General features: G+C 41.2%; 1 protein-coding gene across 2 annotated transcripts; it reads left to right on the forward strand.

The window, feature by feature from the left end:
- The first annotated feature begins 4,042 nt into the window (after nucleotides 1-4,042).
- On the forward strand, nucleotides 4,043-14,655 carry LOC120783216 (angiotensin II receptor-associated protein). 2 transcript variants are annotated; one of them, XM_040116030.1, is made up of 5 exons: nucleotides 4,043-4,249; nucleotides 5,531-5,565; nucleotides 5,765-5,873; nucleotides 7,540-7,750; nucleotides 10,914-12,310. In XM_040116030.1, the coding sequence occupies exons 1-5, from the start codon at nucleotides 4,223-4,225 to the stop codon at nucleotides 10,985-10,987; spliced, it is 456 nt and encodes a 151-aa protein (XP_039971964.1). In that variant the 5' UTR covers nucleotides 4,043-4,222; the 3' UTR covers nucleotides 10,988-12,310. The 2 variants fall into 2 exon arrangements, with proteins under 2 accessions (XP_039971964.1, XP_039971963.1); XM_040116029.1 differs by lacking the exon at nucleotides 10,914-12,310 and adding an exon at nucleotides 12,329-14,655 and having other exon boundaries at nucleotides 4,046-4,249.

Here is a 14,655-nt window from a genome sequence, read left to right on the forward strand (position 1 = left end):
AACGTGAGGCCCCGCTGCTGACATGACTTTAAAAAGTACAGTATTTCCCCTCTGAAATGTAGTGGAGTAGAAGTATAAAGCAGCATTAAACGGAAGTGCTCGAAGTGCAGTGCCTGAGCAAGTATAACCACCGGGTCAGAGCCTGGGACTGGACTCTGGAGCAGGTAAAAGTGAGCGTCAGGATGTCCGGAAGAAGAGCGAGAGCTTTGACGGCTTGTTTCCCATGTGGAGGTAAAACTCTTCCTTCCCCGTCGTCTTATATTCTAATCTTCTTTAGTGTGCAACGGGAGAATAAAAATCATGGCACATGTTACTAGATGCGCATTACAAGAGTTTTTGCGAGCATCTTTTCCCGGACATTTTCGAGTCAGTAATAAGGCGCCGTCCATCTCCTTGTGATAAAATGAACGCTTCAATCCCCGAAGCTCATTATCTCCCGACCACCCTGATCTGTGTCAGAAGCTTTTAGCGCATAGCTTACGACACATTAGAGCAAGTGCAAGCAATAACATCCAGCGCGTCTCTGATCAGGACACACAAGGCCTCCGAAAATCTATCCGTATCAATATTTGATTAGATGGAGAGAGTAACACTCATTTTTCTTCCCTGAGCAGACGCTCAGTCAGACTGTGATTGTGCCGTCCTGATTTACGGCCACAGAATAAAAGCAGACGTGATGTATTTTTAATACTTACTTCTGACAGAGTGCTCTGGTGGAGTGCCCTGTCGAAACCTGGACAACAGCCAGCAAAGTGATAGATTGCCCACAGCCACGTCCCGGCAGAGCCGCAGCTTCACGTCACCAACACCAGAGAGGCACTTCTCCCTCTCCAAACGCTATCTTGAAGTAATCGATTGCCAAAGTTGCCATCTTTACCCAAAGTTTCAAGATCGGGGCGCTCTCCACAGACCACATGATGAAAAGAATTTAGATTTGAGTAAAGAAAGGTGAAATGCTGGGAGGAAATGCTGCCGTCAATCTACAGTCTCAGAGACGATATAGCACACCATAAATCACTTCATGGGAAGTAATCAGAATTTTAGATGTATATAAATGAAGGGTGAGGGACGTTTCCTCTAACGCAGTCCGTGTGGCTCACCACTTAGGCACTCTGTCGATGGCTTGTCTAGTCTGTCACCGCAGGTTGGGAAGTAAAAAGGGATCGTTTGTCTGCAATTACTCCTCCAAGTACAGCTTTCAAGCTCAAATTAAATAACATGTCAGTCACACCACAATCTCATTTTTACACACGAATAGAGTCAAGAACGGAAGTATTTGGATGATTACTCATTTTTTTTAGTTCCTCATTTCTCTGAGCTTCAGCACATTCGATGCGAAATAAAATAATGGATACTACATTAAAGCGCCGAGTCTCAGCTTTAATTTGAGCGGGTTTATATAAATATAGAAATGCATAGTTCTAAATTTTCAGGGGGTTCAAAAGTAATTGGACATTTGGCTCCTAAACGTTTCGTGCAGCAGTGCGTTGTTTCAGTGTTAGTTCATGCACACACAAAAAACTCATACGTGGCTCAGAGTTGTCTGAGAGTTGAGAGTTGCCATTGAGATTGTCTGTCAATATGAGGAGTGAAGAGGTGACCATGTAAGCGAGGAAGATAATGATGAGATTCAACAAAAATGATAGCTAAAATCTGTCAGAGAGATGTCGAAAGTAGTTGGTTTCCACAATGATTGTTTTTATTTGACTTCATGTGTATCTGTCCAATTAATTTTGAACCCCTAAAATTTGTGCACTACGTGCTAAAAAGGCTATATCTCCCACACAGTTCTTTCTATGTTGGCGTAAACCCACTCAAATTAAAGCTGAGACTCGGCACTTTAATGTAGTATCCATTGTTTTATTTCACATCGAATGTGCTGAAGCTCAGAGCCTGTGTTTGGACGCATTAAAAGCTTCGATCAGAGGGAAAAAAATCTTGAGTCATGTGCTGTCACAGGGATCAGGGGTCACCTGGAGGTCAGTGTGCAGGGCCCATCTGCCATGCTTGATTCATAGTTTGGATCATCTCCTTTAACCTTCAAGAGGACAGAAGCACCAAGGAACGAGAGAAAATCGCCACGAGTGCATCATACATGAGCAATTTAAAGACATTACTGCAGATGTGTTCTCACAGAAAAATCTGTAGATGGTTGCCACACAAACAATTAATTTTCCTTCAGAGAAGGAGTTAGTTAGTTAATCACCATTCCTATCAGTAATAAAAACACTGTAGTCACCAAGTTAAATGCCGAGATCTCTGTGATGGTTGCATTAGTTGTATTTCTTGCCACGTTGGATTCATCAGTTGGTTTGGTAAGTACAGTGTTATCTTATCCAATAGAAATGATCGCTAAAAGTACAAATATAATACCCAAGTTGTAATAAATTGTACTTTTTCTTTTAAGAGGCATCCGTCACAAACTTCACAACCCCCTTATCCATTTCTTCCTTTTCTCTGTGCTGCCGCAGGTGCATGTCATCTGAAGAGAAGAGATAAGTAACCACAACAAGACAGTATAAGAGGAGATAAGATCTGACAGTATTTACTCCTGGGAGGCAGGTGGCTGTTAAAGGTAAAATAGGAATCCACTTGTTTGAAAACGGGAAGTTTTGACTTGCCTGTGGTGCTGGACAAAAAAAGGGCACGGCGTCGCTAGAAATCAATAGAAGTCATGCACTGGAGTTTAAGAGTCTATAGTAAATTTCATGGTAAACTGAGCAGTTGTAAAAATAGATAAAGTATCTTTCTGTGGAGGAAGGCGCTCAAGGGATGGATGATGAAAAAAAAAATAAAATCGAACTACATTTCCAAATGCTACAAAGAAGCTGACAAAGTACACCGTGACTGCAGAGCATCAGTCAGAAAACGCTTACTTTAACATTTAACCTGATCGGCTGCGAGCTAAATCCGAGTCAGTCCGTGTCAACCGCTATGTGTTATCAATTATTCCGTACTCAGCCCAACCCAAACTAACTTTATTGTTACGCTAAGTGAGAAGATTGTCTTGGTTACAACGATGGCCTGAAGGAGAATTTGCAGGGAGACAAATTGCCACATGAATCATTCAGATCTCAGCCTTTTTTTTGGGGGGGGATCTGTTTATAGTGCCACTGTAGTTCTTTACGAGCCTAAAGGCCACTACTGTTTAGGCTGCTGCTGGTGAAGAAATGCAGTGTCTCTCCCTCATTTATAATAGATTCCTGTTGAACTGTTCAACACCAAAGCAAAGCTCTAACTCTGATTTAGGGCCTAACGCCAAAACCTTACATTTATGGTTAGTTTCTAGAAATGGAAATATCTGTCCGTCAGTCCGTTACACTGATCCAGACTGAAACCTCAACAACTGTCGGTCAGTTGGCGGCGGTTCCCTGGATATAAATCCTACTGACTTTGGAGATTCCCTGACTTTTCCTGGAGCGCCAACATATGGTTCGCATTGGTGGTTTTGAGTGGCATATATTCATTGAAATTTAAAATGTTTTAGGGTTTGTAGAGATGTCAGTATGGTGGTATCAGAGACGGCATGCTACAAGGTCTCAATATTGTTTTCCAACTTGCCAACCTGGTGCCTGTATCAAAAGCCTCCAACAGTCACATGCCCCTTTTTAAGTCATCAAACTGCTGCTGGCACGTGTTGCATGCCGTGTTATTTTGGTCCACGGACGAGTAAAAATAGCAAAATAGGAAAATTATTTATCTCATGTAACTTTTGAGTGTAAAATCTTGTGTTTTGTGTCTGTCTGTTTAACTGAGCAAAGCCAGCAGACAGTTTGGTTTTTCTTTTTTTTTTAAACGTTCAAAACAGACAAGCTACATTCCTGATCATTCATAGTGAACCACTGGAGGGACACAACGCTCACTGAAAGCTGGGGAGAAAAAAAAAAAAGAAAAAAAAAAAAAAGAAAATACTGTGACCAGTGTTGACGCTCATGTGGTTTCTTTCTTCCTGAGTGGCTGAAGGCCACAGTGGAAGCAGGAGCATTGGGTTGGGGGTGTTGGGGTGGAGGTGGTGGGGGGTTGCAAGTCACATGGGAAGCAGTCAGGTTGTTGTCACATGGTTTGTGTTTGCAGGCTGAGCTGAGGGGAGGAGGAGTTTTGGAGCAGAAGTTTGTGTTAAGAGAAATCCTGCCGCATTTTTTTTTTTCTCATGCAGCCCCCTCAACAAGTTGAAGCACTGAATCGGATCAAGGTAGAGCTGCTTTGACCAAAACAGCCTATTATGGAAATCCCTGCCATAAATCTAAAGGTGAGGTTGCTGTTTACTTCATTTCTGAGTGTTGAAAGTGTTTACGATGGCCTGTCAGTGTTGTTAAACAGTGTTGAACAGTCTCTGCTTGAGACACCGATCACAGTAAACTAGGGGAACTGTACTTTTGTTGGTGGTTTTATGTTAAGCTGTAGAGGAAAAGTATGAAGTCATTTAGTGGGTGAAACCCTCCAAAATAGTTACATCATGGTGCATTTAAAGTCTACACTGTCACGTTTTCAGTGATGAACAAGCCTATGGAGCAAATAACATTATGGGAGGCGACAGATGCAAACATAATGATGAATCTGCTCATTATATAGGAGATATCAACAGGATATCTCGTCAGTCATTTCTGGTTTCTCCACTTGTGTTTAAAAACTTTGGCAGTAAATGCTATTATAGAACCTGATTTTTCACTAAGGAACTTACAGTACATAGGGGAACTGATGTCTGCATGTCATGTCATAATCTTTAAAAGGGAGAGGCGTTAAATTTGATCATTCCTTTGTGGTATTTCCAAAGGCTAAAGGGTTCAAAAGCAGCTGGAGACGTTTCCCATTTAAAGCTCAGAAAATTTGGCACAACATATGATGTGAGAAGTTAGAAAACAAAGATATAAATGGAGGTATGAGACTGCGATTTTTCTCACCTGAGGTTGCATTTCCTGATTCATAATGTGGGCACACAAAAAATTTCAGACCGGCTGTCCGTGGAGCCCTGAAATCAGTCCAATGAGCAGCTTCACAGTTTGTTTATACCAGATGAAAACTGATCGCATTTCACATGTAGTTCTGTGGGTTTTGTGGTTTTGACATTTGTGAGCTCACACAGATCGAAGAACGACTCCAGCTAACGGCCATTATTTATACATCTATTAATAACTTTTTGATTGAGCGATTAATCATTCAGTCTAATAAATGTCAGAAAATAGTGAAATATTGAATGTCCATGACATGTTCTCAAAGTCCGAGGAGACATCTCCAGATGTTTCTATTTGTTCAAGCAACTTCCCAAAACCCAGAGAGGTTCAGTTTACAATGATATAAGACAGAGAAAAGAAAGAAATCTTCACTGTGGAGGAGCTGGAGCTGTTTGGATCTTTTTGGCTGGTAAATGATTGATCGTTGGTCAGAATTGCTGGCGATTAATTTTCTGTCTAATGACTAATTGTTCCAGCTGTAACCTGAACTGTCCTACAACACGGTGACAGTATCAAAAAGGTCTTTAACAATCGTAAATTTTATTTTTTAACTCCTGTATTTTGTTCTCTTATTATAGGCCATAGTACTGGTGCACTGGCTGCTTACAGTATGGTGAGTGCGAGCACAGGTTTTTTTTTTCACAGACCTGGGGAATTTCTCTCCTCTGGCACACACACACAAACACAGACTGACTTACACTCTTCATTCAGCCCTACTCCCTAACCTCCACGTCCAGTGCTTTGTGTAATCAAATACAATTCATGAAGTACGTGGAAGAATCTGTCCTGTATGAACTGTGTCTTTCCTTTAGGGGATGCATGGCGTGGCTGCCCACCTCCTTCGCTTGGGGCAACTTCAGCGTTTTAGCAATCGGGGTCTGGGCCATTGCACAGAGGGACTCGATCGATGCCGTGATCATGGTGAGTCTCTGCCGTGACTCCTTCACGCAGGCTGTAATCCTAGCATCATGTGACACGTACAGGAGTCTAACTATAGGCACAGGACTGCGTATCCATGCTAACCTATTTGTCTGAGGAATCTAGGACAATCTGTGAGCATTCCTTTGAGAAAGACAGCCTTCAGCAGAGTACAGTAGCCGCGGCTTTCATGCAGGCCGCTTTTTTTGACTGGTCTGTAGCCTTACTTTTAGTCTTACATTTGCTTTAGATTTGTTTAATACAGGTTAGACAGTTTCAGAACAATTAAAAAACGGACCTATTTGAAGCCTAAAAAGTTAACGAGGCTAACTCAGAGCTAAGAGCCATGTTTCCGGCAATCGGCGACACCTGCTGACCAGTGGGGACAAAGACGCCGCTTGTAATTCCTAAGTCGAAGCAGAAGCACTGGAGCCCTGCCACTTCTCAGCTCTGCTACACGTCTGTGCTGCTTTGAGACTTTAAGCTGCTGGTAGATTTTGTAAAGTTGCCCTCTTTGCTGATTTTGAACTGTTGAATTCATCCAGGAGAAAAAACATTTTGTCCCGGAGACAGCAGAGCTAAGCTAAAGGTGTGGTGCGGTAGCTCAGTCAGCCGTGATTTCTGGGGTTGAAAAAAGTCTTAATTTAAAAATTAGTCCTGCTTAAGACGGTGGAGAACTAGACAGCTTCCTGCAACAGATGAATTTAGACGTCTGCCTCAAGTCTGACTGATTAGTAAAATCTAAACCATAGTCAAAACCAACCACAGACTGCCACACTGACTGTGAAGCTGTGTTACTTGCCAAACAAACACATGACAGCTGAGGGTTTGAAGGAGGAAATGCATCTGAAGAAAAACTAGCTGTCCACTTTCCTGCTCATTGACACTTTTGACCATAATGGATTCCGACTGTCACTGGATTGAACCTGTGAAACGTACGGAGGAGCCTTTTTACCTTGTGTACGTGAACGTTTAGCGTTGCTGTCGGTCACGTCCAGGGCCCCTAAAGGAGGAGTCTTGTGGACTGAGCTGCCAGTAGGAGGATTTAAAAAAAAAAAAAAAAAGATTTTATTTGAAAATGTTATTAAAACAAGCAGGGTTCTTTGACGTTGGTCTGTATCTTTGTCTATTTAAGTCAAATCGACCAATCGACTCATTCACTCGTACACTCAGTTGTAGGTCTGGGAGGTAGGCTTCCTCACACCTATCTATTTAATCTACAGTATGAGGGTTGTTTTTTTTTTGGTATTAACTTCAGGCTTCACTTTCTCAAAAGTGATTTTAAGTTGATCTTGTTGTCAACTAATCGCAACTTTAAGTCTAATTTCTCTTCCCGTCATGTTGATTTGACTGTCCGAGATAATAAAGGCGATAGAGGAATTGAATGTTTTCTATTTTTATGTCCTTCTGCTCGGTGCATTTTTCATTATGACTTGCAGGCACCACTTTTTTTTTGTGTTTGCAGTTAGATTTTAATCTCGTTTCCCTTCAGACGGCTATTTTCTTTAGCTTAGTATGTTTTCGCACACAGTGGGTTGCAAGGGATCTTTCCCTGTAGCAGAATTACAGAGATGTGCACACTTATCGAACGGACATATACAGTAGTTTTAAAAGCCCGACGCGCTCTGTCCATTAAGACTTCTCTCTCTCTTTTGTCGTCTCCCTGTAGTTTCTGGCGGGGATGATTGTGACAATATTGACCGACATCATCCATTTTGGGATCTACTACCCGCTGAATGACCTCGCAATACCGAGGGGGCGGGACGTGTTTCGCTTCAGCGCAGGAATGGCCATCCTCAGCCTGCTGCTCAAACCTGCGTCCTGCTTCTTTGTTTACCAAATGTACCGCGAACGTGGAGGAGATTACAATGTCAACTTTGGTAAGTGCCACCAGATGTTGGGCTCCCAGTCAAGTATTTTTTTCGGTTTTTGAAGATGTTGTCGTGTGTCACTAAGGCTGGTTATGAAGAAGCTCATTTTTAGTTCTGATATAGAAATCAACAGGAATTTAAACACTTCCAAAAGTCTGATTCTTACAAAGGAAATTGATGATATTTTACTGCTCATTTGAATTTATAGTGATGAAGCCAGTTACGTATGATCTAATTCCATTTGGAGAAGGAGATGACACGGCAAATAACTCATTAAATAAAGGTTTATTTTACAAGTATGATTTAGTATAATTTCAGAACCACTGAGAAAATGATCTAAAATGTAAGGTTTTCTGCTTCCCACAAAAAAGGATCCCAAGTCCTGAGTGTGACCAAAGCATGAGGTCCAGTGTGATGCATGTTTCCTGGGGCGCTTTGAGATCCTCCCTGTGTTGTTTTATGCTGTTTGTCATGAAAGGCCTGCCAAGTGCTGCACAAACCGGGTAGACTCTGTTACTTAACCAATGGCAGATGATTCCACAGTCAAACTAATTAGCTACAGTCACAAGACTTGAAAATGCAGCGAAATATCCGAGCTGCGGTTCAGCCAGGCAGGGAAAATCATTTCTCCGCGAGTTGTCTATAACATATGTGTGTCGTCCTGGCCACAAGTTCAGACTGCATGGAAGATCGCATTAAACCCATGGAGGCTGAAAAACGTATGATCTGGCATGATAGAAAAATAGCTTAGGATTGATGTGAAAAGAAGCAGAGACGGAGTCTGTAGCGGAGAACACAGAGTCAGAGAGTTTCGTGACGTTATCGACTGCTGAGTATATAGCTCTCAAGATACAGCATGTTCTTTTATTAACCGTGTTTGGCCATTGATTTGTGGACTGGGACTGCTGAGAGTTTTCCATCAGAAATCCCACAGAGCTCAGAAGACTGCTGGACTCATGATCACTCATGGATTCATCTATATGGAACAACTAACTAACTAACAGTATGTGCTTGTATTCATTATTTGTAGGATTTCATGGTAGTTTTCAGAATGGCTCCAGACAGCGGTAGTAAGCTTTTCTTGTCTCGACTTGGTGAATGTTTGCCTTCATAAAAAGAAAAAGAGCAAAATGGTAAAAAATAAACCAGAATGTGGGAGTGCAATGGTGAAAAATTACTCGCTATAATATTGTCAGCTTAAATAGTAATTTATTACACTGCACACTGGGAAATGTAATGACATTTTTCCGGCATTGCCACCCAAGACTGCAGTGGACAAAATACATCTCCTGATTTGACTGTTTGAAGGATAATTGAATATTGATGAATCTGTTCTCTCTGTGGTTTTACCTTAACGCCACATACACACAGCGGGTACATCTATCAGACTGTGATTGGCCTCGTAGTGACTGATGAATGTAGCTAATGTTAGTCTCAGATGATGTGTGTTTTAATTGCTTTCTGATTGCATCGTTGGCATTAACATGGTTCCCCGCTGCTCTGAGCACTCTTGAGTCGCAGGTAGTCAGGTACCTGTGAGTGAACTGTATCCCAAGTTCCCCGAATCTTGATTGCCAGCTCTTTTTTGCCGGTTTAAATCATTCAAGGTTTGTGTCTTTAGTTTTACTTCTACATCGCCTAACACACTAAAGGCCGTAAGACTGAGCAACCCCACGTCTGCTATCAATTTAATTGACTCTGAGTCTGGATTTAGCGTGCTGAAGCAGTGTGCATGGGGCTCTAATGTAGGTGCAATAGTTTTGAGGGCCTTGCCTCAAAACTATAGCTCTAAACTGTAAGGAATGGACTGAACAGTGTGCTTGTCTGCTGTAATATAAGCAGCAGTCATTAGCACGCTAGCTAACTTACTATCCACGCTAGTTGTGTTAACCACTTCCAGGGCTAATTAAAAGTTAGCATACTGTATCGCCTGCTCACTACTTGGTTAGACTTTAGGCTAACGTTAGCAGCTCTGTTATCGGATTTGGGAAGGTTTTCGCTCCAGCAACCCCCCCCAGCCAGACCTGAGATACTGTTATGTGACCAGACACATCTTTTTTTTTTTTTTCTTTTTTCTTGTAAAAGTTCAAAATATTTTTGACTGCTAAAAATACCAACAATAAAGTGTAAATCAAACCACTGTGTCACAGTGTAGTGTGTTTTTGTAGTAAGCGTCCGTGCAGGGTTGGATTAGAGCGAAATTACAGTAGGATATTTCTCCTCACCATACTATACTGTTATACTAGCCTAGATAGCTACCCTGCAATAGCGGGGACCTATAAGCTCAAGTCACGTTTTTTTTTTTACATTTTACATTTATTCGTTTGGCGGATGCTTCTGTTCAAAGGAGCTATTGTTGTGGCCGTGTTCCAGCGTCAGAACACGTTAACCCTACCTAATTAGCATGCAAAAGATCGCAATGCGCTTCGTTCTACACACGGTAGAGTCGTCTTTGCGTTTTTCTCTGACAATGACGGGATACTTAAAAATAGCGGAGAAGCGAAAGAAAATTGTGAAACTTGGGTTGTAAAAGAAGGTACCATGTTCTCAGCAACAGACACACCCCATTCAAAGCGATTTATTTATTTATTTTTTGAGAAAGAGCTAGAGAAAGAGAGAGAGAGAGATAAAGAGCATACTAGGTGAGTAAGAGGTTTATACGTGTCAGCTGGAGAGTGAGAGTCAGAATTTTCAATGTGTTAATGTTAATGGTAACTAGCTAACTAGCTACTAAAATCTGCCAGCAACAGGTATAATTTCAGCAAAACTGACAGTCGCTGGATAAAAATGAAGTCTGCTCTTGTCTACCTCTGTCAGACATCACGGAGCCCTTCGTTTAAAAATTACTACCAACTTTGAGTGGTAAAATCTGCCACCGTGGAGGGTGGTGTCACTGAACGGTCAACCCCTAGATGTTCTCAGCTGGCCTGTGGTTTACGCAGTCCATCAATGTGTAATCCTCGTATGAGAATTTCTCAAAACCTAAATTACCCTGTTCTTTTCTTGTATGTCATCATTTCTGACCTCACAGTCTGTTGTTTTTTTTCATACTGCACTGTCATGTTGTTTCTAAGTGAACACTCTCGTGTTTTTCCTGTTATGATTTGACCATTTCTCTTCCCTTTTTCTTCTCTTCTCTTCTCTTCTCCACTGCTGACCTTTGACCTCTCAGACTTAGAGACCTCTGTGGACAGTCGATGCACTACGGATAGTGCTGACAGTGCCTTTATTGGCCGCCGTTATTGATTCCCGGCATCCTTTTTACCATTTCTCTCCTCCCATCATCCTCTTCCACCCCCTTCCACGCAGGAAGAAAGAGTACAAATCAGGCTGTAGGACAAAAAAAGGACTTTTTTTCCCTTGATATTTCTTTCCTGATTATTATCGTGTTCATGTTAAGTTGTCCTTCTTTCTCTTCATCTTTTCATCTGTCTGTTCCCATCTTCATCAGTCTTCATTACCCTCCGATACCTGCCTGCATAGCTGTGAATGCTTGTCAGTACAGTATGTTTGTCTATTCTATTATATGTTTATATGTTTCTGCAAGTTTGCCCCCATGTTTTATTCATATTTTTACTCTCCAGACGCCTCATTAGTGTTTGTGTATTATGTTTGCATATATTTAAAGCAGAGCTGCATGATGGTGCACATTCTCGAATCAGCCTAATTACAGTCAACATAATGTTGACTCATAATAGACGACGAATGCCACACGTTTGTATGCGCACTCACTGTAGAAGATGACAGGTGACTGAAGGTTTTTTGAGCAACTTGATGCAGTTCTTTAAAATTATTTATGTATTTTTATGTTTTTAAATAAAAGATAATAAACGTCACAGTTGCCTTAATAAAATTAAAATGGTAAATCATCAAAACTCTGAAATGAAACTAAATGACTTGTTTGTCAGCAGTGATATGTGCGTGTTTTGTGAGAGTAATAGAACTCCGGGCCACGCCAAGGTAAGAGTGTGTGGGCCTTTGAACTTCCAAAAACGCCATCGCTATTCTGTCCACGTCGAAGTCGGAGCTGTTTGTAGAGCATCACAGGGAGTCCTATAAGACGTTTCAGATGGATTATAACCTGGCACTGCCTTTGTGGAATTCATTATAAGGCCTGTTTACATGACGTACGGCATAACGTAGCCAGGAACTTGTTTGCGCAGGTTTTCAGTGTAAACAGCTCCATAACGCCACTCAACGAGGCGCTATGAATGCAATGTGCCGTTTTCCCGGTCTAGTGCTCACCAGCACCGGTGTGTGCTGTACTGTACGCTGGCAAAGTCGGTTTCCTGCATTATAATCTATATTTATCCAGAGGGGGCCAGATGCTCGAGTCAAGATAACAGATCTGCCCAACTGTGTCATTAATCTGTGTGTGAGAAGACGTGAGTGTGAAAAACCAGGAAAAGAACAGAGCAAGTTGGGCAGAAGCTTTCTAAGGATTCATTCTCTGTGCAAACTGTTTAAAGATGTACATCAACAACAGTCCATTCCCCAAAACAAGAGCCTTGATTAGATATGATTATGAATGATGCATTTGCATGGCAGGGACTGTGTGTGTTGAAGGCGTTTGGCTTGTCTCTGCAGGTTTCCCCTCTGTATCACGAAACAGAGACGCCTACCAGTCCATTGACCAGCAGGACGAGTCTTCCAGCCCAGCGAATCCCTTCAACCAGGCCCAGGACAGCAAACCAGGAGTCCGCACATACTGAGAGAAGCAGGCGGTGAACAGTACAGTGTTTTCCTCTGACTTCTTGTGCAGCAGTGCGTTGCTTAGAGGCTGGTTTTACAATCGGTCCATTTGTTTCGTACAGTCGGTCGTCTGCAGATTGCAGCATCTTCATTATGGTAAATCATTCATTATGTGTGGGTTTTAGAATGATACGTGGCGTAATAAAACCCATTTAAATTTTTTCTTCAAAGGTGGGAATGTGTTTTTTTGCTGAGCCGGCGCGTCACTGCTGAATGAATACAGAGGAACAACTGCTCCACCGCTCTGTTATTGTCTTAACCGGCTACTATTTTTAGTGGAGAGATGTTGAATGGAACTGTTGTGTTTGCGGGAGGTTTTGTTAGTTTACTTTTTCCAAGTGAGTCATTTTTACAAAAGGTGGCACTTACAGACATTAAGAGTCATGTCTGTTTCTCTTTGTGTTCTGTAAATTATTAAGTACCCATTGTATGCAGTGTGTTATTTTCCAGTTAGTCTTCGCTTTACGGCACAGCCATGCTTAAAGCACTGGGGAGTTTTTAACACAAGAGTGTCGAGCCTCAGACGCTACCTTGTGCCTTCGTACCTTTTCAGCTAACAAGAGCCGTGAAATCCTTCGACTGAGTTGAACACATGACGACTAAAATTGGAGTTCCGGGCCTTTTCAATTATCTTCACGTTGATCTATTCAAACTTTTAAAAAAAAAAAGAGAAATATGAAGATTTTCTTTAATGATCAAGTAAGGGTCGGTTCTCTGTGTATAAAAAACAAAATGTTCTCATTTCAAACCATTTTAAATGTATTATTCTTATAGTTATTGTCATAAGTGAAGGGCCTCGAGACGCAGACACTCATTTGTTATGTAAATCTTCTTTCAATGATCAAGTTAATGTGTATAAGCAGTAGACATGAGACATCAAAAATGTCAAATGAAGGGTTTTAAGCCTTGAAATATTCACAGCAACACTGTCATTAGTGCTCAGTGAACAATGAATCGTATTGGATACGATTCATTGAGCATAGAATGAAGTGCGCACTCGGTTTTAGTGTGTCGATGACGTTAAAGTTATAGCGGTTAGAGCATAAGGAAAGCAGACTTTGCTGAGTGATTGCATCATTAGGATTCTTCACAGCCAGTTCTCTTTTGTAAGTGTTACAAGTTTGAGGTTCCCGTTTTGAAATCACGACGAGTGTACGTGACACAACACAGGTGTGGTGACTACAGTAGGTTGGTTACATTATGTGAACTAGAAGATAATAGGTCTTAATTCAGTGTATGCACGGAGATACAGTGGCCCAGTTGCAAACCCAGTGAGCCTATAAGATCCCCACACTAAAACGACTGCAGTACCACATAATGTCCACATACTCTGTGATAACTCGGAGATAAAGTCAGAATTTGAAACTTCAGTTTGTCGCACTTTTTTTTAGGAGGTTAGAAAATAAACAAGCTCGTGCTGTCTGGTGCTCGGAGATGACTGTGGATATCGCTTTCGTAATTCCGTTCATAATAAAGATAATTTTAAAATTGATAATAAACAAAAAATTATTTAATTTTAATTTTTTTTTTTTTTTTTTGCACCAGGAGCAGTGTGTTTAGGAGTAGGCAACTCACGGGGGTTTTTAATTAAGCGAAAAGGTACGACAAGATAATATACAGCTGGGAAAAAGGCGTCACGTAGAGATTAAGTAATTCTTATTGTCTCGATACCTGTTAAGTACTAGTTTTCTAGGAAACTGTAAAAGTATTTACTAAAAGAATATGCATCTTTTTTTTCCTCATGCTGTTAAATTTGCTTCAAGGATCCCAATGAAAAGGTGGGCATATCCTAAAATATAGGGCCGACATTGCCTTATTTTAGCTGTAGCGGCTTAATGACACTTGTTCTCAGAAAGAATGGATTTGATAGGCACGAGGAAAGACTACTTCAAAGATACAAAGACTATTACTACTACTACTGAAAGGTTTTCACTAAGTTGAGATTATAAAAGAAGATGTGGAAAAATGAACGTTTTAATGAAAATATTCCAGCTCTGCCTTAATTTTGGTCTTGATTTTTTTTCCCAAATGTTTTTTCTGTGACTGATCATATTTGCCACATTTTGTTTTTGGTTTTTCAACAACATGTTTGTTTTTGTCAGGATTTTTCATTTCAAGGTTGGTACTGATTTGAAATGTTATATGGCATGTAGTTTTTTTTT

The sequence above is a fragment of the Xiphias gladius genome, chromosome 21 (assembly GCF_016859285.1).
Source record: "Xiphias gladius isolate SHS-SW01 ecotype Sanya breed wild chromosome 21, ASM1685928v1, whole genome shotgun sequence".
Lineage (NCBI taxonomy): Eukaryota > Metazoa > Chordata > Actinopteri > Istiophoriformes > Xiphiidae > Xiphias > Xiphias gladius.